The 24625-nt window shown below is 44.2% G+C and overlaps 1 protein-coding gene across 2 annotated transcripts in view; it reads left to right on the top strand.

Moving 5' to 3' along the window:
- The window catches only part of ITGB6 (integrin subunit beta 6), a 100118-nt gene that overhangs the window by 67995 nt on the left and 7498 nt on the right, over positions 1-24625 (top strand). For both annotated transcript variants that reach the window (XM_040441623.1, XM_040441622.1), the window contains exons 10-14: positions 11727-11861; positions 13465-13873; positions 14399-14621; positions 16432-16547; positions 22856-22975. In XM_040441623.1, coding sequence (XP_040297557.1) covers positions 11727-11861; positions 13465-13873; positions 14399-14621; positions 16432-16547; positions 22856-22975 — 1003 coding nt within the window. The remainder of the gene's footprint in view (positions 1-11726; positions 11862-13464; positions 13874-14398; positions 14622-16431; positions 16548-22855; positions 22976-24625) is intronic.

A 24625-nucleotide genomic window follows, 5' to 3' on the forward strand; every position in this document is an offset into this window, starting at 1 on the left:
TGCGATATACCTGCTTCCACAAAATACTGCTCTTCTCTAGGGATTTAGTGTCACAGGTTAAGGGGGAAGGGAAAACACCAAATACACACCACAATGAATAGACAACAATCTAGGCCTCAAAAGTTAAGGAAGAGGGATGATGACCTCCTAGTAATCCCTAGGCCTTTCCTTAACTCCTGCCAGTATGAGCAGATCCTGATGGTGGAAATACTCATACACCGGATACCTAAAACCCTGCTAAAACTGACAAGCCCTAGCAGGGGATGAGACAGCTGGTTCCTTCCAGAATGAAGGAACCTGCGTCTCCCTGAGGCATAGAAACAACACACACCAGATAATAAGAAACAGCGAAGGCAACAAGTACTTAGCTTAGAGATGTATGGAGAAGCAGGAGATCCAAGACAAACCAGCACTAGCAACTCCAAGTAGAAACTATTAACCGCATGGTCAGCAGTGTGAGGCGGATCTAAATAGAGCCTCATCACTGATAAGAGCTGCATCTGAGGAGAGGTGAGATCCTGCCAAACAACAACATACATAGAGGAAAACAGAAAGACCTGTCAGATAGCCTCACATTCACAGAAGGGAGAGGGTCATTTTGAAAATGACAGGCAGGCCGTTCTGCAGGGGTGGTAGGGGTCGGGCAGGTGCACCATGCTGGAGCCTAAGTGGGAAGTTGGAGTAGGCGCATGCGATTACTTCAAAGGACGCACCAGAGTTGGTTGAGTGGCTAATTCAGCCTTTCGCTTCTGCACCCCCCTCATCCCCTGCTGTGTGTACCCCTAAAGACACCACCACCACCACTACCATAGCCGCTCCACTCGAGTCAGAGGAATTATTTTCCCATCCATTCTTGACATCGGATGAGGAAGAGGAGGTAGCAACGGCCGCCACCCAGCGGTCTGACGACAGTACCCAGATCAGCCCAAGGAGGGAGGTCCCTGCTGTTGCTGCCTACTCCGAGATCTCAAATGTCAGTGGTGGTGAAGGTGACGATGAAGACGTGTCGATAGATGTCACGTGGGTGCCCACAAGAGAGGAAGAGGAGGGGAGTTCAGAGGGCGATAACGGAGCAGCAGAGAGGGAGGAGAAGGAGGAGAAGCAGGCAGAGCTCACAGGGCACAGCAGGCAAAAAGCAGACTGCAAATATATCTGGAGCGAGCCGTCCACCATGCACGGTCACTTCTGGCGCTCCCAGGACGCCAATACATGGCTCCGCAATGTGTTTTTTTTTTTTTACGTGTCAGCTCCTGATAATAGTGTTGCCATCTGCAGCCTGTGCTGCCAACGCATAAGTCGCGGTAAGCCCAACACTCACCTAGGGACGACCGCCTTAAGAAGGCACCTGGCCTCGCATCACCGAGCCCAGCGGGAGCAACGACATCAGAACCCACAAAGCCACACTCCCGGCACTCCACCCTACGGCGCCTCTTCTCCTTCTCCTTTCTCCTCCCATTTGTCCTCCACTCCACCGTGCCATCGTCGCATTCATCTGGTAGAAGGCAGGCTTCCGTGGCCCAAATGTTCGAGCATAAAAAGTTGATGACTCCGGATAACCCTCTTGCCCAACGGCTGACCGCTGCCTTGTCGGAACTGCTAGCCTGCCAACTACTGCCATATAAACTGGTCGACTCAGAGGCCTTTAGAAAATTTGTGGCCATTGGCACACCGCAATGGAAGGTCCCCGGAAGTAAATATTTCTCCCAGAAGGGCATCCCAGAGCTATATGGCCACGTTTAGCAGCAAGTGAATATATCTCTGGCACACAGTGTCGGTGCCAAGATACATCTGACCACAGACACGTGGTCTAGCAAACACAGGCAGGGAAGGTACATAAATTTTACTGCCCACTGGATGAACCTTCTGATGGCTGTCAAGCATTTGGTGTTACCGCCACGGATTGCATGCAGGCCTGCCTCTTCTCCTTCTCCTATTCCATCCCCCATCTCCTCCTCGGCTAAATCCTTTTCCTCTGCTACTGCCTCTTCCACTGCGCCCCCCAAAGTTCCCCAGAACCTATTCGATGTGCCAAGTGAGACGTTGCCATGCTGTGCTGCGGCTGTTGTGCCTGGAAGCCAAGAGCCACACCGGTCCTGCACTGCTTTCAGCTCTGCGGTCACAGACCGATCAGTGGCTAACCCAGCTCAATTTGACAGTTGGTAAAGTGGTGTCCGACAATGGTGCTAATCTGCTGAGCGCGCTGAAACAGGGCAAAATGACACACGTGCGGTGCATGGCACACATCCTGAACTTAGTCGTGCAGCGATTCGTTGCCAAATACCCCGGGGTCCAGGATGTCTTGCGGCAGGCCAGGAAAATCTCTGGCCATTTTAGAAGATCTTACACAGCCATGGCTCCCTGTGACGAATACCACACCTCGTGCCCGCTTGACGTCGCCTAAGTTGAGCTCACGAGAGGCGGTATAGTCACGGGTTACCAAAAACGTGACGTTACGCCCTCCAGAGGAGCAGGTAAGGTCAGGTTGGTACAGTTTACCCACACACCTCCTGTCCACGCGGGCACAAAGAAGCAACAAGCTAAGAGAGCCTTTTCACTGCCGCAGTGAAAACAGTGCCGTCTCAGCCCGGGAAATCTGCCACCAGCTCCTCGTTTGATATAAGCCCGGTCCGCTAATGGGATTATATAGGGTGAGAAACCAACCCGCAGTAGCTTATAACTAGGCCAAAACAAGGACGTGGGGATTCGTGATCGAGATACAAGATAGCACACTAGATATAACACAATATACACAGAGAATATATACAGTGGTCTGAGGTTACAGATATGGGTTATATTGGCACAACAGGGTTAAGCAGTGTAAAAGTCAGTTACCGGGTAAATGGAAGTTCCTTTGGGTCATAAGGGTGGAAAAGCCCTTGGCTGCAGTCACGTGGGGGCAGTGAGGTCAGCTGGTTCCTGGTCTCTCCAAACACATTGGCACGATGTGACCCCCTTCAGAAAAGACATCGCCCTCTGGCTTGCATGGGCTTATGACCTGTAGCCGGCCGTGCCCCTCCCTGCCTATGGGTGGACCACCCCTCCTTCTCTGGTGCTGGGAGCAAAAAGAATGTAGCAGGAAGATGGTTCTGGGCCTAATTGATCCGTCTGGGTTCCGGCTACAACTAGAGTCCAAACATGGTACCGTTATTTGGTTTCTGTGGGGAGATATGGATATCTCCCTTCCCTGACATCGCCCCATCAAACAAAGACCATGGGCACATACATTGTGGCCACCGGGACACAAATATGTATCCAGTTTGCACCTGCGATGGCCGGGCGATTCATAATTCCTTATGAAATGTAGGTGCCAACATGTCTGGGAGGTAGCATTGATCTTGGCAGGGCTGATACCTCCTGCTGGGGGGTTTTCCTGCAGGATTTAGCTTGCTTCCAAACTGGCTGATGGAGAAGCCTGGACCCCTGGGGCTTTCTTCCTTGCTAGCTGACAAACAGATGGCTGGGGGGTGGGAACTTATTTTGCATGTACACTGATGTGCATGCCAAAAGGTGAATCAAATGACAATCAGGGCTGCCAGTAAATAATAATCCATCTTCCTCACACTCGGCTTGCTAACGTTCAGCGGCGACACCTGCCCGTCGGACGTCTGATTTGTGACAGCCCGACGCGCTGGAACTCCAACTTGTATATGCTTGATAGGCTGCTCCAGCAGCAACGTGCCGTTAACAACTACTTGTACGAACTCTGCAGCAGGACAGGTTCTGGGGAGCTTGGTTTCTTTTCAACGCACCAGTGGCTGCTCATGCACGACGCATGCAGACTTCTGCAGCCATTTGATGAGATCACCAAACTGGTCAGTCGCAGCCAGGGCGCCATCAGTGACATCGTACCTTATGCCTTCTTTCTGGAGCGCGCATTGCGTTGGGTCATTAATCAAGCCGTCGAGGAGCAGGAAGATGAGGAAGTCACAATGCTGAATGAATTCCCAGGGGGGTCTACTCCATCTGAGACAAGTCAGCAGGATTCTGAAGAGGAGTCATAGGAGGATGGTGACTGGGGGGAGGAGGAGGAGGAGGAGGAGGAAGAGGAGCAGGCTTTGAGGGGGACTTTAAATTTTTCGGGGATCCCTGGTGTTGTCCGTGGCTGGGGGGAGGAGACCGAGGACGACATTCTCCTAGGCGACGAGCAGGAGCCGGGGCGCTCCACCGCTTCCAATTTAGTGCAAATGGGGGCCTTTATGCTCTAGTGTTTAAAGAGGGACCCCCGTATAAAAAGGCATAAAGGGCAAGGACCAGTACTGCGTGGCAACGTACTTAGACCCCCGGTACAAGGGGCTGGTAGAATGCAGCATTTCCAGGCCTTGCAGCGAGAGATGCTGCATTCTGCTGTTGCGGGTGCTGGCAGAGGAATTTCCACCCACAGCAAAACAGGTGCGGGTAACAATCCTACCGCGCCTGCAAGAAGAGGGCGATTTGAAGATGTGTTGGTCACTTCAGATATGAGATCATTCTTGCCAACCCATCGACAGCCGCCCTCCAGATCCAGCCTCAGGGAACGCCTAGACCGACACCTGTCGGACTACATCGGGTTAACAGCCGATGTGGACGCTCTGAGAAGCGAGGAACCCCTGGACTACTGGGTGTGCAGGCTTGACCTGTGGCCAGAGCTGGCACAATTTTCCATGGAACTCTTGGCTTGCCCCTCGTCGAGTGTCCTGTCCGAAAGGACGTTCAGCGCAGCAGGGGGGACCGATAAGCACACTCACCTAGCTCATGACCGTGTGGACTACCTCACATTTCCAAAAGTGAATGAGGCATGGATCTCTGAGGAATTCAACACCTGTGACAACCACATGTAATTGAATTTCCTCATGCCAGCCCACACATATCCGCCATCACCCAGAACAAAGAATGGTCCTTGTCTTATGTATATACAGCGGCATAAAAGGCCTTTTCTGTCAGGTGAATGCCTAATTTTTGGGGCATGTACTCCAGTGGCCTGTGCTCCAGCAGGGCACATTATTGAGAGTTTCCCTTTAAGATGCATAAAAATGGCCCCTGATTAAAATACACATTTTCTGTGGGAATTTTTGCCATTGATCCCCCTCTAGTATGTCACTGTCCATGTTGTGGAACTATTTGTGCACTTCTAGTAAGTATTTGGTGGCTGCAAATATGACCTGAAGGTTTTTCAGTTTAGCCTGCCATTAAAGTCAACACAAACGCGCGGTTTGCGAACATTTGATCGCGAACAGTCCCGGCCGATGTTCCTCCATCACTATTGATAATGATGTTCTGTGTGTGATTTGCAGGCTACAATAGTATCGATATTGTGATAAAAAAATATGTATGATGTAAAATAATTTGTAAGTTGTTTAAACTTGAGATGGAAAATAAGAGACTTCATTTTCAAAATATTTGTGTAGTGAGCAATAGGTACACATGGAGTGAGGGTGAGTCATGGTGTGATCCCGGCATGCTCCTGCTCGCTGACTAACAAAGAACGGCAGTATTTTTTTTTTATTCTAAAACTTCTCATGTTGGGTGAAATGAAAAAGAAGCAGCGTGTGTGTAACAAACAACCTGCAGATAACGCTAAGAAGTGCATTTTCGCAGCACATGACAAAATCACTGCAACTCAAAAATGAGTTACTACTGTAAAGCTCCACTCACTGTTTCATCAGTGATTGTGAACATTTTTGGTGATGGCCGTTTTTTTGGATCGTGTGTAGGTATATGCATCACTATGATGTCCATCTAAAAGGGATTTCCATGAGTACTATGACCATGAGTTTACTGGAGAGAAGGGGAAAGGTCCTGCAGCATGACATGGAATACATGAAATCCACGGGTTGCTGGTGTAATGAAAGGATGCCCTGGTTCCTGTAGAAGGAGCACCACCAACACAATTCTGGTGGTAGTCAAGGAGATGGATGTGGTCTTGATTACGGTCTCTCTCTGGGTGGCCAGCAGCTGTCCTCCCTGACCACCCTATACTAATGTATGCTCTGTTCAGCCGACTGTGTATTTCCACCTTCAAAGGGATTGTCTCATCTGGAACATTGGTGACATATCACTAGGATATGCTACCAATATCAGATAGGTGTGGGTCCCACCTTTGTGCCAGCGCCCATCTCTAGTCTAGAATAGAGCACCCAAAGTTCAGAAGAATGCACCACGCATGTGTGGCCACCGCTCCATTCACTTCTGGAAGCAGCTGAGCGTGCCTATATTCGGTGCTTCCATAGAAAGAAACTTAGGGCGGCCACGCATGGGCTCTCCAGATTTCTCGACTGCCACATTTAGCCTAGCACACCACTCCTCTGTTGTATGGCGATGAGCGATTGCTAGAGTGATCGCTTGTCCCCATACACATTCATTGGTTCTAGGCAGCAAATCCCTATTTACCCAGCACAATCTGCTGCCCAGAAACAATGATTTTAGTGTTCGCATCAGTGATGATTGCACCCAATGAACAAATGTTTGCTGGTTTATTGGGTGATCGGCGGCACCTTCACACAAGGCAATTATCAGGTACCAATAATCATTCCCAATAATGAGCCTATGTAAGGGGACATCAAGTATGAATAGTTATCAGCCTTGTTCGGGGTTTTACAGGGATGCTCCATCATGGATTGTGGTTAGTGATGTTATCAGTCTGCTAAGTGAGCGTCTGATGTGTAGTCATTACTGTTGTGTAGGTGTTATCTTTGATAAGATGAGCACGATTTGTTTTTGCCAGTGGAAAGACACGCTACATAATGAAGAGTTTTTCATGTATTTAGATGAAAGGCTACATGGGGGTGATCTGAAAGGCTTGTTTGCACGACGCTGCTGTAAATTTGGCCTCAGATGCAGTAGAAAAATAATGGAAATAGTTTAAGTTATTCATTTCTGAAAATTAGCAGCCATGGACCTCGCTCCAGGTTTGCGCCAGTATCACAGAGTATGGCGGTCTCACATCACTCAATGCAAGAAAAAGCAGCTAGGACTGAAAAGCTGTCAGCAGAACATCCAAAGACAAGACAGAAGGGCAGGACATAAAATGAATCTGTCACCATGTGTATACTGCGCTATCTGCGAAAGATGCCCTGATTATAGCCGTGTGTCACTTACTTGTTTTATCAAGTGCAGCACGAGCCAAGCATTTCATGGGCCAGGTTCTCTCAATGACATGCGCTCGCTCTGGATTCCTCAATCATTCCCCTGATTGACAGCTTTCTCTCTATCCACAGTGATGAGGAGAAGGCTGCCAAGCAGCTGTAGGAGGGCGGGGAGAGCCAACTGCTCTGAATTAAGCCTCATGCACACGTCCGTGGAACACGGACCGCGAGATACCGGCCTGGATTCCTGTTGAGTGCAGCAGCGCACGGCGTCATTGGTCGCTATGACGCAGTGCGCCCGCTGCTGTACAGTAATAGACTCGTATAGATAATACGAGTGTATTACTGTACAGCAGCGCGCGCACGGCGTCATAGCAACCAATGACACCGTGCGCTCCTGCACTCAACAGGAATCCAGGCCGGTATCTCGCGGTCCGTGTTCCACAGACGTGTGCATGAGGCTTTACTCCTGGCCCGCACAGCGCTCAGCTAAGGAGGCATGTGATAAAATGTGATTTTATGAAAACCACTGCAAGAAAAACAAGTAAGGCTGAGTTCACACTTCAAAAATTTGATCAGCTATTAGGGCTCATGAACACAAATGTATTTAGTTTCCGTGTCCATTCCGTTTTTGGCAGATTCATTTCAATGTGTGCTGTCCGCATCCGTATGTCCATTCCGTAGCCCCGCAAAAAAATAAAATAATAGAGCATGTCCTATTCTTTTCCATTTTGTGGACAAGGATAGGCATTGTTACAATGGATCCGCAAAAAAAAAAAAAACAACGGATGCAATACGGATGTCATAAAGACGTCATCCATATTTTTTGCAGGGCAGTGTTTTGTGGAGTGCAAAATACATTTGGTCGTGTGCATGAGCCCTTATTGTGAGCCGAAACCAGTAGTGAAGCCGAGATAAGGTATAATGGTTCTATGTTTTTGACCCGCACATAGTTTTGGCTTTCAATAACTGATAGAAATCATTGAACAAATACGGTAATTGAAGTGTGAACTTGGCCACAGCTATGAACCTGGTGACAGGTTCCCTTTAAAAAGGGATGTATCATCAGAAATTATATTTAAATAAAGTTCATTATAAACAGTTTTATAATTTATTTATTTTTGCGCTTTTGTGTGACTAACCTCATAAAAAAAAAATCCTGATATACTGCACTATTCACCCTGGCACTGGAGCAGTGACAATAGGCTGGCTCTTCCGGTTTACTGCAAATTGCTTTACCGTGTAGACTGGTACAGAATGAGCAGTCATCTCATTCCTTTTAGAGGGTGGGTAAGTTATTGTAGTGCTGGGGCATATATAAGGTGGGCTAAGAACGCAGTACCCTAGCCATAACTAGTACTGATCAATGATAAGTTTAAAAGGGCTTTTACACCAAACTATGCAAGTTGTATGAGGGATGATAGATTGTTCAGTGCCTTTACAGTTTGCATATTGTTTACATGGGAGATGTTTTCCTGATGACCGTGATCTGCAGACCCACATAAAAGATGTGATCAGCCATCAAAAGAGCATTTTCTCGCTTATGAATCAGCTCTAATCTTAGGGCAGGCCACCAATATATCCTTCTGAAAAATCCTGTTAGGCCCACCTTCTTCCTCAGTGATGTCCTAGGTACTAGTACTCTAGTACTCTTCACCTCAGCCGTGACCAGAACTAACCATCCAACATCACCATTTATCCCATGACCATATCTTCTCTACTCTGGTCTTTGATCTGAACAGTATCTAAACCTAAAACCCTAACCTCTCGAACACATGTTCAGGCTTTTTTGACTTGAGAGGCTTCTTCTGTGAACAAGCAGGCATACAGGAGAAATGGCTTAGTTGCCCATAGCAACCCATGAGATTCCTCTTCATTTTTTAGATTTACTTTGGAAAATGAAACCTGGAATTTGATTGGTTGCTATGGGCAACTAAGACCATTTTCCTTGACACCAGTTTTGGTAACTCCCCTATAGGTTCTTAGTCTTCTGCGTCTTATGCTATATGATAATATCACTTTCAAACTCTGAGAGGCCATGACTTTGTTAAGTTGTGGATCTTCTGGAGATAATATAAACTCTTGTGGTTTCTGTGTCTCGGGGCACTTCATTCTGAGCAATGTATTAGGTCAACATGCCGAAGCTTGACTGAAATTCCTTCATTACAGATCTTTCCAAGAGAAAGAGACCATGCTTTCGATGTAGTCTAGTACGTAGAGCATTTTTCCACTGTACCAAGAAATAGCCAGTGTGACATTCCTCCAGAAATATGCTGTATTCAATAAGCTTTGTTCTTCCCGATTGTCTTACGGAATGCGGCAAGGCTCAACTTGACAGGGTGAAACTTCCTTGAATCGGAAATGAGGTGATGAAATAATGGAGATAAGTAGGTGTCAAAATTCCCATAAGGAAGATAGGTGTTATAGCAGGTAGAGGTGATTTGCATAGCTCCCAGGTATGTTCTGCATATGCAACTCATAGGCGGCAACAGCAGTGTCCACACAAATCAATGAATGCAAAATACTGTATATGTAAAAAAATAAAACGTTTGCGTCATTTGCATCTTGTATTCCTCTTTATTCTTTTTCCAATCTTAACAACCAATAATATAAAAACATATAAATCTTACAATTTTTTATTCCCCCCCCCCCCCCAAACAAAGTAAACTCCCAATCCCCTACCATGGTGCGTCCTCCCTCACCGCCTCCACCCCGTAACAAGACGGGGGAGAGATGAAGAGGACTAGAGAGCTTGAGAGAGCAGAGGAAGCTCTAGGGTCTCCAATCTCCCCAAATTCTAAGCCATTTTGACTCAATATTTCTTTGCTTATATAAAATATATTCATATCTCTTATTAGCGTTTATCAGATTTAACCATATATTCATACTAGGAACATGTCGCGTGAACCAAGATCGCGCTATTAACAGTCTGGCCAGAAACATTATCTTATACAGAAGTTTTTTTTTATCCTGATGGCACCCGACCTTGGCAAGATTACCCAGTACCCAACATTCAGCAGTAAATGGTATCCGGACATTCAGCTTTCCCTCTATGTATTCATGAATAGTCCCCCAATACTGTTTCAGCTCTGAACAAAACCCAAAAATATGCAAATAATCCACATCAGGAGTATCACACCTCGGGCAGTTGGAATCACTCCTAATACCACCTCTCTTAAGCCAAAGAGGTGTAACATAAAGTCTATGCAAAATATTAAACTGCACCACAACGCGATTGAAACTATGTGAAACCACTTTTAATTCCTGAAGTACCTCTTCCCTGTCATCCAGAGAAGTCATTGCACATTCATTTTGCCAAGCTCTCTGTCCTGGAGAAAAGATATCTACAAATCGTGCTCCAATTATATTTCTGTAAAGTTGGGAAATCTTCATCTTATGCTCCAAATTCTCTATCAAATGATTAAACTGTGTAGAAGGGTGTATTTCAAACCTATCTTTTTTTTTAATACTTAAAAGAGCCGATCTTAACTGTAGGTAAAGAAACCATGTTAATTTCTGTGTTTTTTTATTTTTGTGATAATACCGTAAATGAAACTATATCCCCATTACCCACTACCTGTGTAACGTATACTATATTACTTTTTTGCCAACATAAATCTCTACCTAATTCAACTAAAGTTTGAAAGTGCCTATTGTACCACAAAGGAGTACATCCTATTGAACCCTTCAATCCAAACCAAAATCGAATACAATGGCATAACTTCATAAAAAGATTCCTGGTGGATTTAAATTCCTTATCGGAGTAGGTCAATTGATCTGACTCCAACAACGAAAAAAAATTATCATATGGGGATTTATTCAATAAATACCTACATAGCGGACTATCATTCCATTCCCGAAAAAAGCAAAGCTGAATAGCTAAAAAGTATCCCTTGAAGCAGGGGAGATTAAGTCCTCCCCTCTCCAAGGGTTTATACCAATGCTCTAATTTGAGTCTGACACGTTTTCTCCCCCAGAGTAGGTCATTAATCATTCTCTCTATTAATTTAAAGAACCTATCCCCGATCCAAACTGGAGAGTTCCTAAAGAGATAAAGTAGCTGGGGGAGAATCACCATCTTAACTAAAGATGTTCTATCAGCCTTCGATAACGATAAGCAAAGCCATGTTGTTATTTTAGACCTTAACTTATTTATCAATGGCATTAGATTCAACAGGATAAAATCTTCCACCCTTGGAGAGATTGTAATACCTAAGTGCTGAAAGGACTCAGAGATTTTTAACTTGGGGAGTACTGATCTGTCTAAGGACAAATTATCCAATGGCATAAGAGTCGTTTTTTCCCAATTTACCTCCAGGCCTGAGACTTCTCCAAACTGATTGATCGTTTGAATGATATATAACAAGTTAACTTGAGTCTGTTGAATATAAAATAAAATGTAAAATGTCTTGTATTCCTAAATGGTAACTTATTTTGCTGTAGGTTAATTCACATTATTTTGCCAGAGGTTTCAATTACACAATGTAAACAACGTGAAGCAAATCCAGTAGAACACGCTTACTCTTTTCTTATTGGTAACACCAATCGACTGGTGACTCACGTACACATTCACAAGGGTCCGTAAGAAATTGCTGACCTTTTGGCAGATGGTAACTAAATGTTAATGTTTCACTGAATATTGCTGAATCACATATCTTTGCCTAGGAACTGAGGTCGGAAATTGAGCTTGAGGTGTCAGGAGACACGGACGGACTTAACCTTTTCTTTACTGCCAATTGTAAAAATGAAACAGTCCTCCCAAATAGTAAGAAGTGCCAGAGAATCAAAGTTGGAGATAGGGTAAGTACAGCAAGTCAAGTTAAAAGCAAAACATCTGTCTGTCCATCAATGTTATGATCCATACCGAACATGTGCATTCTCTAACCCATAATCAGTTTGGTGCCGGCTAGTAGTGTTGGGCGCGAATATTCGAATCGAGAATATCGGCACTTCGAGAATTCTCAAATATTTAGAATATAGTGTTCTATCTTTGTAATAGTGAATATTCTAGATTTTTATAGGCTGCAATGTCCTTGTCTGAGCTTAGCAACATACCTAGCAACCAATAGGAAAGTTGCCTACCCCTTGCTATACAAGAACCTCGCCAGCAGCCATTTTCTACAGTTTTCTAAAGTTCTGAGAGAGAGAGCAGTGTCATTGCTGTGCTCTGTGCTTTCCACACTACATTAGATAGTTAGATAGCATAATATATATAATACAGTTAGTGGGAGATAGTCAGTGTAGGTTATATCCTGATATAATGTAGCTGTTGCAGTGCAGAGTGTTAGGTAGTGTGATAGCAGACCTGCTAAAATGTGAAGTTTCACGTATTGCGCCAAAATATTTGCATCATTAGTGCCGATTAGCGCAATCGCGAATATATTGGAGCACTCTATCTGCATATAAAGCCATTTTTAATGTTCTGCTGTGCCAACCATTTTCTCCAGTCTCGGGAAACTTCTAGCAGCTTGGAAAATGTAGCAAAAGTGACCCACACCTGTATTTCATGCACATTACGCAAATATTACATTGCCGATTTTTCAAAATAAAGACAATAATCTCGAATTCATGAATATATGACGAATATTCGCCCAAATATTCGAGAAATATCGTGAATTCAAATATAGCCCCTGCAGCTCATCACTACTGGCTGGCTAGATTGAGGTGCAGGTTGTAAGAAATCTGTTTATCTTCACCCTTCACCCCACAAGAGGCATGGACTTTGCTACAAAAGGATGCCCAGGTCGCAGTCAGTCACCAGAATAGTCACAGATTGACAGGAACAGAGCCAAGGGTCATCACCAGAAGAGAGGAAGAGACAGGTCACAGAACGAGATGAGAACATATTCAGATAGTCACAGATAGGCGAGATAGAGCCAGGAGTAAAACAACAGGTTCCAGATGACCCCTCCAAGGGGTGAGGCAGAAGAAATATCCAGGAACTAGGCTGCGGTCAGAATCAGGGTAAGTCAGGAAAACCAGAAGGAATGGCATGGCAAAATGATACCCTTTATAATAGACCACCAGTCGTGATGTCATCTTTGCCTTTACAACCTGACAAGCACTCAGAGGTTTAGAGCCGTGGCCCAAACTATCTATCATAGAAAACAGGCAGAAAAAAAAAAAAGGTGAAGATTTTTCTTTAACCTATGTACAACATGGGCTAAATAAGTTATCAAAATCATTACATTGGACAGCCCCTTTAAATTATAAAATTATTTTTATCTACATCTACCACTAGGGGGAGCTCCCAACTGAGTTCAGTGCAAGCTGTATAAATCCATATGCAGTGAGCGCCTCTTGTGGCCGATGTATAGAGGAAGCAATCTTTTCTGTTGTCCTATTGAACCACATATAATAAAAAGGGTTACAACTTCATGCATTATACTGCGTATACTTTCAGGTTTCCTTCAATGTGACCGTGAGCTCAACCTCCTGTGAAAAACAGACAAGGCATATTACAATCAAGCCTGTTGGTCTTCAAGACAGCCTGGAGATTGAAATTCAGTCTGAATGCTCGTGTTCCTGTAAGGCAGAGGCCGAAGAGGAGAGCACAGAGTGCAGCCTGGGAAGCGGCTCCTTAGAATGCGGCGTTTGCGTTTGTAAACCTGGATTTTTAGGAGCCCAATGTGAATGCAACGAAGAGTCACTGAACAACAGCTCTTGTAGAGAACTGGATACGTGTTCTGGACGCGGGGAGTGCTTTTGTGGACAATGTATTTGCAACCCATCTGTGTATGGACGGGTTTATGGACCTCGTTGTGAATGTGATGACTTTTCATGCGTGAGGCATGGAGGACTTATTTGTGGAGGTAAATGTTAACAATAAAAAGAAATGCCCTAACAAAAATTTACAAGCTCAGGAGAACTTGAACGAAAATTTAAGTTCTCCAGATCCATATTTTTACCCATAGGTGTCAAGTTTAGTAGTTATTGCTGTTATTGTAAAATGATGCAGTTAAGACGTTATGGGGAGGTTACCTTGATCAGTTAAAGACAACCATTTTTTCGTACATACATGGTCACCTCTTCATTCAGTTTCCATCAGGATGAGCACTGGCCAACTTGGCTTGCAGAATGTGGGTCTCCCAACAGATAAAGGTCCTGGGAACTTTAGGTGGCTAAATGCATTTCAAGACAATTCAATGTTTTTTATAATTTAGACATGACTATCAATGTAGCCACCATTACAGCTCCCATCAAGGCCCTGGACGGAGGCATATGTTGGAAATTCTAGTTTCAAAACTTCCTCATTAGCTATCAAGACACAGGTTGCATAGTAGTAATAGATTTTTATTTTTTTTGCCCACCCAGCTCATCTTATTATTGTCTAATAGGTCACGGTATCTGCGATTGTGGAGAGTGCATCTGTCAAAGCGGCTGGATCGGACAATACTGCAACTGTACAACCAGTATTGACTCCTGCATCTCGGAAACTGGGACCCTATGTAGCGGGAGAGGTAGATGTGAATGTGGAAGGTGCATCTGTAACAGCCCGGGTGTTTCTGGAGATACTTGTGAAAAGTGCCCAACTTGTGGAGACCCCTGCAGCTCCCAAAGGTAAAATATTATAAAGACGACCTGTGGTGCTGAAAATGCCGGCAGCATGCTATAGAGCAGGAGGAGATTGAAGTATATTGTATAGGTTTGCATGAAAGAATAAAGTAAAACTTGTGATTGATTAATTTAAACCTCTGGGCTTAGGAGTCCATTGGGCGGTCTTACTCAGTGATTGACAGCTACCTCTGTGGGCACACATACAGAGAAGGCGGTCAATCACTGATAGAACAGCCCACTGGACTCCTAAGCTCAGAGTCAGCAGGGAATGAAAGTTACACTAAATATTTTCCTGCAAAAACTATAGCTCAGCTCCTCCTGCTCTATACCATGTGGCATTTTCAATATCATAGGGGGTAAATTACATTTACGTTCAATGTTCATTTGCCTTGCGAAATAAACTTTGGTGGCCACCAGTATATATATCCATAAAAAGCCGGGCAGCACTCCTTTAATTTGGTTGAAAGATGGGTGCCAGCGGTAATCCCTCGATTCAGGATGATGAACAAATAATACAAGTCCGCAGCATTCCTTGAAAGATGGAAAAAAAAAATATTTGTTCTATTTATTCACACATGTCATATAGCAACTTTTCGGTTCTCTCACAGAACCTTTTTGGTTTGACTTGAAAAAGGTTCTGTGAGAGAACCGAAACGTTGCTATATGACATGTGTGAATAAATAGCACTTTTTTTTTCATCTTTCAAGGAGTGCTGCGGACTTTTATTATAATATATATATATATATATATATATATATATATATATATATATATAGACACAAATAGAGATATTTTTTTAAAAAAAGGGCACAGCTCACACAGAGACCAACAACCATAGATTAATCCTTGGCTGGTTTAGAGGCGGCACGGATCTTGCCCCAGACCTTGGGTTGAGAATAACTTCAGAAAAAAGCTTTTATGATCCAGCCCCATAGCTAAAAAAACATAATTTTAACTCAACACATTAAAACCTCCATTGCGTCCTCTGGTGACACGTTTCGCTTATAAAGCCCAGGCTATAGCGCTGGATCATAACAGTTTATTTTCTGAAGAGAAGAATATTGTCTGCACTTCATCAAAACCAAAGACATCTTTGCCAGGACAGATGTTTGAAATCTGGGACCGTCTTCGGATGTTGACAAAGATTGAGAATTCGCCGACATAACATACTGTAGGTCAATGCAGCACATTAGGGCTGAGACAATGGATTTATAGTAGTGAGATTTGATACCGTCAGGGGTGTGCACACCATAGATGTAGCCCCGATAGCTGGGGCCATAGCAGAGCTTGGTGGAATATGCTCTATGCATTTTTTGTGACCACAGGAATGCACATGAAAAGCATTGAAATCTCACCACCGCTACGTCGTGTTTACGTGAACTTAAAACAAGGTCCTGTCATTGAAACCACTCATGTATTCCCAGTACTGTCCAATATACAAGATCTTTTCATGGACATGTTGAGTTGAATACATCTATGATGAATTCAGAGCCTCCAGGCAGTGACAAGGGCAAGGTCGCAAGTCAAGACGGGACTTCTGAGCTCTAAAAAATTACTATGCATGAGATTCAGGTACGATGACTAAGGCGCAATTTATTATATAGGAGCGTCTGACGTCTGTAGCCTGCAGGAGCGTCTCCGAAACATATGGGAGGACAGGGAGAAATGTGAGACGATGGGATTCTATCAAGTTATTTTTCAGGACAGCGAATGTTATACGTCGGAAGAACTTTTGACTCTCGTATGTTCCCTTTTTTTCCCCTTGTGCTTGTTGACGGGCGGAGATAAATTAAGTGTGTGTTCCTTTATGCAGGCCCTGCGTTGAATGCCATCTGTTTTCAGAAGAGCAGCAACCTGGGGTATGTGCAGAGACATGTAACATGGTGGATGCCACAGTCAGCAAAGAGGACGGATCCGGGAATCCAGAATGTAAGCCTATAATTGCAGATGAGAACAGTTCCCTGAAAAGTTTTTATTGGAAATTGTCCCAATTTAGAAAACAAAATATTTATTTTATTTTAAAACAAATTCAAATGTGAAAAACATCATACAAAAAACATCTAGGAAAAAAAAAATACAGCCCTGGTAACAGCCAAACTGCTGTTGATGGATCTCTCATTATTGACTCTCTTTAATAATTAGCCGATATCCTGTAAGCATATCTGAATATCTCGCCGGTTTAATTAAAAAAGATGGCTCCGCTCTCCTAATATTTACCGTACTTGCACTCTCCATAAACCAACTATCCTGAAGCATGTTTTCTTAAAATTCTGTATTGCGCAATTCCTCTGTTATTCTTCCTGGAAATGTATAAATAAGGCGTAATGCACGTTAAAGTATTGTGCATCTGTGTCAGATCTGCATTTTTGGTGGGTAGTACACGGACTCGTTCTTTTTGACCAGTCAGCAAAAAAGAAACAGCACACAGCTGTCACCTGCATGTTGTCTACCCCCGTATGTCTCTTCTGAAAATGATAAAGAAGATGATGTCCAATTCTTTGTCAGTATTGCAGACAAGAATGGTAATTTCAAGTGATGGGAGAAAATGCAGTTTGCACACAGAAGGTGTCTGTATTTTGCGGATCCACGGTTTGTGGACAGCAATATGGATACTGTCTTGTACATGAGGCCTAAGTTGACAACTGGGAGTTACCATTCCTCTTGTCAATATTGTGTGCCATTATTGGCCTAATCTATAAATCACACAAAATTATCCATCCATCGAACCCCCAATATGGGGAACTTGTCATATAGCGTTCCAAGAACAGTGCCACACGTTGGCCAAGCATCTTAGATAACAAGGCTAAACATTGCCACCACCAATATACTTTTGCAGCGAAGCCTAGCGCAAAGTGCCAAGGAGGCGGAAACAGGCTTGGGTCCCTTTGAGAAATGTTTGTGACGCTAGTTGCAATGAAGCAACAATGGGACAGAGTCCCCTTAAGAAATGGTGGTGGTGGTACCCAGGTGTAGGAATGGCCGAGCGGTATAGGGTGGCCTACAATGTCCCTTTAAGTAATGTTGTGTCACGGTGCTCCTGCCTGGATACGCTGGACCCCTGGCATTGATTTTAAAGCAGAAAAGTTAACTTGTGGATGAAGAATAAATTGAGTCCAGACTTGTGATGAAGTTGAAAAGCAGCTTTACTTTGCACAAACATTTCTCCAAATGGTTTACAGACTTATCTTGGTTCCAGCAGGCTTTGGCATTAAAACTCTGGCAGTCAAACTCCTATGTTCTACATCTGTTGCTCTCTGGCTCTGCTGTACTGACTGGCTGGCTATAGAACTCAGCTTCTTCTTTATGCTGTACTTCACTTTGTAGTCTGGTCTGTCTCTAGATTTGTCCAGGAAAAAGCTGTGGCCTCCATGTCCAGCAGAGCTGAAGGTGCTCTAGCTGGCTTGCTTTGCTTAGCTGGGGCACATCCAATGGCAACTTGCCCAGCCCTTGCTTCCTTTCCCTAGCAGGGGGTAAGCTAGACTCTCCACTAGCAGGTGGTAGGCTAACCTGACCTCTAACTAACTAGTCCCCTCCCCTCCTTAGAGGGAGAGTTAGAATGGAAAGAAGGGTTCCATTTTCTCTAACTGTAGCTCTGCCATGCTTGCTGCCACCTACTGGTGAACCAGGTACATTACATGATAAACAGTTTCAAACTTTAGAAATGCACAGTGTTCAGGGCCTGAAATAAATATTCAGATGACATTATATTAGGCCATAGGAGATAGTAGCTAGGTGCAGAAGTGGTAATGCCACTCTGGGGCAACCCTTTTTTGTCGGGGCCTCTTTTCAGCTTACCAAGAACACTGCCATACATTGTATAGTGGCTGTGTTTGGTATTGCAGCTCATCTCCATTCCTTTGAACGGGGCAGAGCTGCACCTAGGTCAACAAGACATCACTGGCCTAGGGAGAGGCTGCAGCGCTCACTGCAGCACCACAGCCTTTTCAAACAGCTGATTGGCGGGGGGGGGGGGGGGGGGGGAGTGCCAGGAGCAGGACCCCCATCAGATATTGATAGCTTATCCTGAGGATAGTTCATCAGTATTAAAAGGAAATGTGTCAAAAATTGTATCTGCCAGTTAAAACCAGATAGTAGCACACATCCTTTTTCCTAATCTATTTTTATTTTCTGATTGTAGATTTATTTATTCTATTTCCTGAACATGATTATAGGGGGCGGCCATCCTACCTGGGCTGCTGTTAACAGAATTTACAAAGCATTAATAAAATTGATTTACAGCAGCCCCATGGGCCATAGACACAACGGTCAGGAAGGGACCTCATTGACTTCTATGGGAGACTTTTCTAGACATGCTCTGTGACCTGTGCAGAGGTCATTGTACAAGGAAAGAATAGATAAGATTTGACAATTCCCTATTGTAAATGGTGGATCCTGTGTTATCTATACACAGAGGTGATATCATTACAGGCAGGATTAGAATGACAGATAAGCAGATAACTGCAGTAAAGTGTTCTGTGCAGACCAAAAAGTGGCGCCAATTATTAGGCTAAGTTGCCAGTGGGGAAACTACAGGATTTTATATTTTTTGTTTAAATATATGGAATACATGGAAAGTTAAAAACATCAAAAATTCTTTAAAAATATGTTAAACGTTAAAAAGTGATTTAAACAGCAGGTCATTTTCTGATGACACATTCCCTTTAAGACGACCCCTTTAATATAAGCTAATAGGTGGTATAAACTGGGCTAGACCATCTAAAGGTGCTCCAGATTTATCATTCAGCATCAGCCACCGTCAAACTCGACATGTATTAAGACTGTATAGTCTAAGCTTACCCTGTGTATAAATTATACAGGATTAGTACATCTGGGCATAAATTATATTACTATATAAATAATATTACGATTTGTACTTATCTCGGACAGGTGGGGCCACTCTGGCCTTTAAAGGGGTTAGCCAAACTATAAAATATGCCCCCCTAATGCCCGGGCCCCTCACAGAGTATACTTACCCCGCTCCCGATCCCTGCACGGCCACCAGTACTACATCTCCCTAGCATAGCAGGTGACGCTACAGGGGGATGCAGCGGCGGCCGTGCGCGAATCAAGAGCGACGAAGGTGCCCAGGAGCGGGGTAAGTATACTCTATATGAGGGTCCGGGCATTAAGGGGGCATGTTTTATAGTTTGGATAACCCCTTTAATATATATCTAAGAGTATGTATGCATGCATGTCCACTAAAGGAATCCGCACCGTCGCATTTACAATCATGAAATTTTGCACAGCCGCCCCCTATGACTTGGGGAACGTCATAGAGTGTGTTTTGAGTGAAAATTTTCCCCCGGCGCTGTCCAATTATTTGCCAAAAAATCTTAGTAACCTAACCGCCAAACTCCAGGAGCCATTGTCTGTTGGCTGTTGTGGCAGTTGGCCTGTATATTCATCAGCTTGCATATAGCAACCAATCACAGCTCAGCTTCTGTTTTGCTACAGGTCATTAAAATGAGCTCTGATTGGTTGCTATAGGCAACGAGGGACATTCTTAGTATAAGCAGCTTATAAGTGAGTTAATATGATTTTGATTGCGACGCTTATCCAGTATTGTAGAGGCTGAGGTAACCAACATGACCTTAAGTGTATACTAATTGTCAACTACAGACAATCATGCCCCGCTGTGGAGGTCACTGTTAGGGGGGGCGGGGGCGGTGTTGTGGAGGTCACTGTTAAAGGGGCGGGCTGCTGTGAAGGTCAAAGTTAAGGGGGTGGCCTGCTGTGGAAGTCACATTTTAACGAGGGGGGGCACTGTTGGGGGGTTAATGTTAAGGGGGTGGGGGCTGTGGAGGTCACTGTTAAGGGGGCGGGGGGCTGTGGAGGTCACTGTTATGGGGGATACTGTTGATATCTTTTAATGACACACGCAAACAATAAATGAAATAGATGAAATATACCTGTGCGAAGCCGGGTCCTTCTGCTATACACTGCGTGCAGAATTATTAGGCAAATGAGTATTTTGACCACATCATCCTCTTTATGCATGTTGTCTTACTCCAAGCTGTATAGGCTAGAAAGCCTACTACCAATTAAGCATATTAGGTGATGTGCATCTCTGTAATGAGAAGGGGTGTGGTCTAATGACATCAACACCCTATATTAGGTGTGCATAATTATTAGGCAACTTCCTTTCCTTTGGCAAAATGGGTCAAAAGAAGGACTTGACAGGCTCAGAAAAGTCAAAAATAGTGAGATATCTTGCAGAGGGATGCAGCACTCTTAAAATTGCAAAGCTTCTGAAGCGTGATCATCGAACAATCAAGCATTTCATTCAAAATAGTCAACAGGGTCGCAAGAAGCGTGTGGAAAAACCAAGGCGCAAAATAACTGCCCATGAACTGAGAAAAGTCAAGCGTACAGCTGCCAAGATGCCACTTGCCACCAGTTTGGCCATATTTCAGAGCTGCAACATCACTGGAGTGCCCAAAAGCACAAGGTGTGCAATACTCAGAGTCATGGCCAAGGTAAGAAAGGCTGAAAGACGACCACCACTGAACAAGACACACAAGCTGAAACGTCACGACTGGGCCAAGAAATATCTCAAGACTGATTTTTCTAAGGTTTTATGGACTGATGAAATAAGAGTGAGTCTTGATGGGCCAGATGGATGGGCCCGTGGCTGGATTGGTAAAGGGCAGAGAGCTCCAGTCCGACTCAGACGCCAGCAAGGTGGAGGTGGAGTACTGGTTTGGGCTGGTATCATCAAAGATGAGCTTGTGGGGCCTTTTCGGGTTGAGGATGGAGTCAAGCTCAACTCCCAGTCCTACTGCCAGTTTCTGGAAGACACCTTCTTCAAGCAGTGGTACAGGAAGAAGTCTGCATCCTTCAAGAAAAACATGATTTTCATGCAGGACAATGCTCCATCACACGCGTCCAAGTACTCCACAGCGTGGCTGGCAAGAAAGGGTATAAAAGAAGAAAATCTAATGACATGGCCTCCTTGTTCACCTGATCTGAACCCCATTGAGAACCTGTGGTCCATCATCAAATGTGAGATTTACAAGGAGGGAAAACAGTACACCTCTCTGAACAGTGTCTGGGAGGCTGTGGTTGCTGCTGCACGCAATGTTGATGGTGAACAGATCAAAATACTGACAGAATCCATGGATGGCAGGCTTTTGAGTGTCCTTGCAAAGAAAGGTGGCTATATTGGTCACTGATTTGTTTTTGTTTTGTTTTTGAATGTCAGAAATGTATATTTGTGAATGTTGAGATGTTATATTGGTTTCACTGGTAAAAATAAATAATTGAAATGGGTATATATTTGTTTTTTGTTAAGTTGCCTAATAATTATGCACAGTAATAGTCACCTGCACACACAGATATCCTCCTAAAATAGCTAAAACTAAAAACAAACTAAAAACTACTTCCAAAAATATTCAGCTTTGATATTAATGAGTTTTTTGGGTTCATTGAGAACATGGTTGTTGTTCAATAATAAAATTAATCCTCAAAAATACAACTTGCCTAATAATTCTGCACTCCCTGTATATACATATACACACACACACACATACACACACACTTACATAACCTAGATACCGTGCTTTTGCATATAATTGGCGGTGATGCTATAGGTGAGGTTGTGTCCTCACCACATTTGGGATTCCATCAGCGTCCAGCTGCCACCATACAGGGACTAGCGCATTACAGAACGAGAACTTTACCATAAATAACTTTTTTCTTCAAGCGAGTCAAATTACCGCGAGCCGCCGACATTCCTTGTTTTCTTAACTTAACTGATTCCAACTGTTGTGACAATGTCAGCCAAGCCATGCATAGTAAGAGGCCGCCTGAGGGTATCGCAGAGTCTCCAAATAAGAAATTCTGTCTGCACTCAAGTGTCTTCAGGTAACTCAGATGTAATGGAGAACACGCTCTCCGTAAGCACAAATGAGGCCATTATGTGCCTCTAGCTCATTACAGGCCCCATAGTCAAGTTCCTTTGAATGGGGAAGCCATTTTCTCCCCCTCGAGTACATTACATGGAGAATGGTGACTGACATATGCTGGATATCCTCAGACAAGAATAATCTCAGTCGGTGCTGAGATTTCTCCCTTGAAACCGAGGGTAAAAACAAGAAAATATTGAACATTCTCTGGCAATTTCTTCCGTGGACTCCTGTCTCAACCGTTGGCGAGCTCGGCGTGACATGACAATCCATCAAGGCGCCTGTTTTGATGTCATGCATTTTATTTGTCCTGTCTCTTTCTCTTCCCTTCAGATTTCTCGGAGGATAAATCTATTTTCTGCACCATGCAAGGTGAAAATGAATGCACTATTACATTTAGGATGGCGACGGATGAGGAAGGAAAGAAAGTCATTTATAACATACGCCAAAACGGTAGGCATTTAATATCGTCTGTCAAGGATTCTAATGTAAGGGAGGGGGGAATAAAAAAAACTGACAAATTATTTCTGCCTGACAATATACTTGGCCAAAACAATGCAAGCATTTAACGTATGGATCCGGTCTCATTTGCTGCGACGCGAAGAGAACAGAAATGGGTTTTATCGGGTTTATTGATTACATGTGGCTATACATTAAAAGTCAAATAATATTACAAAATCAGAAGACAGGTCTTCTACACACTTTCTCACATAGGGCTCATACACATGACCGCTTTATGTCTACATACCGTATCCTCTGGGGGTGTAGGTACCACCATTAGGCCTCGTGTGCGCCCCGTGGCCGTGCTGCGGGCCGCAATGCACGAACACCCACCGTGGGGCATCCGCAGCAGATCGCGGACCCATTCACTTTAATGGGTCCGCGATCCGGACGTTCTGCAAAAAGATAGGACATGTTCTATCTTTTTGCGGAACGGAAGTACGGGACGAAACCCCACGGAAGCACTTCAGTTCTGCACCATTCCGCATCTCCGGATTTGCGGACCCATTGAAGTGAATGGGTCCGCATCTGTGATGCAGAATGCACACAGAACGGTGCCCGTGTATTGTGGTTCCGCAAATGCGGTCCGCAATACGGCCACGGAGCACACACGTTCGTGTGCAATAAGCCTTAGGGATGAGCGAACTTGTGTTTCAAGTTCGACGTACAAGGTTCGGGTTTGGGTCATCTAAGAATTCAGTTACGGATTCTGCTACCACGGACCATAAAAGTTATGGTCCGTGGTAGCGGAATCCGTAACGGAATTCTTAGATGACCCCAACCTTGTACGCCGAACTTGAAACACAAGTTTGCTCATCCCTAAAGGCTTATTGCACACTGTGATTAGCTGCACATATTATAAAATATGCTGCATTTTTTCTGCACCAAGTGGCGCCTTTTTGTTCCTAAAATGCTGCAGATTAGACACAGATTTCATTCTTTGCATTGGAAAGGCCGAAATCCGCCACTGTATAAATTGGCCAGGCCGGGTTCACATCACTATTTAGTTTTCCGTTCTTGTGATCTGATCTGTTACTGAAGTAACGTCCACTTAGCTTCGCTTAGGCCGGGTTCGCATCACCGTTTAGTTTTCAGTTCTTGTGATTCGTCAGAAGAAAGAAAAAAAAAAGAAAAAAACAAACAAACAAAAAAAAAACTCATCCTGTATTTTAAGCATCCGTTATGCTCAGTCATGCACTTTTTGCATCGGTTTTAGCATTCCCATCTGAGATCCTTAATGTTAGACGAGAAAAAAAGTCCTGCATGCAAAATAAGCATAACGGATGCTTAAAATACAGGATCCGGTAATTTTTTAGTTCATTTTTCTTTCTTCTGACGAATCACAAGAACTGAAAACTAAACGGTGATTAGGATGATGCGAACCCGGCCTAAGCGAAGCTAAGTGGACATTGCTTCAGTACCAGACATGGCTGCATGGATAGGCATGCCACTGAGATGGGTACTGCAGCCCCTTTATCTTCAAGATCAGTGGAGGTTCCACGGGTAGGGACGCCCACCTATCCTAAATTGACAACCTATCCCAATGTAAAATCCTGGAAAAGCCCTTTATATAAAATCTGTCGGGTAGTCACAATATCAGTC

Source organism: Bufo bufo, chromosome 7 (assembly GCF_905171765.1).
Source record: "Bufo bufo chromosome 7, aBufBuf1.1, whole genome shotgun sequence".
NCBI classification, from domain to species: domain Eukaryota; kingdom Metazoa; phylum Chordata; class Amphibia; order Anura; family Bufonidae; genus Bufo; species Bufo bufo.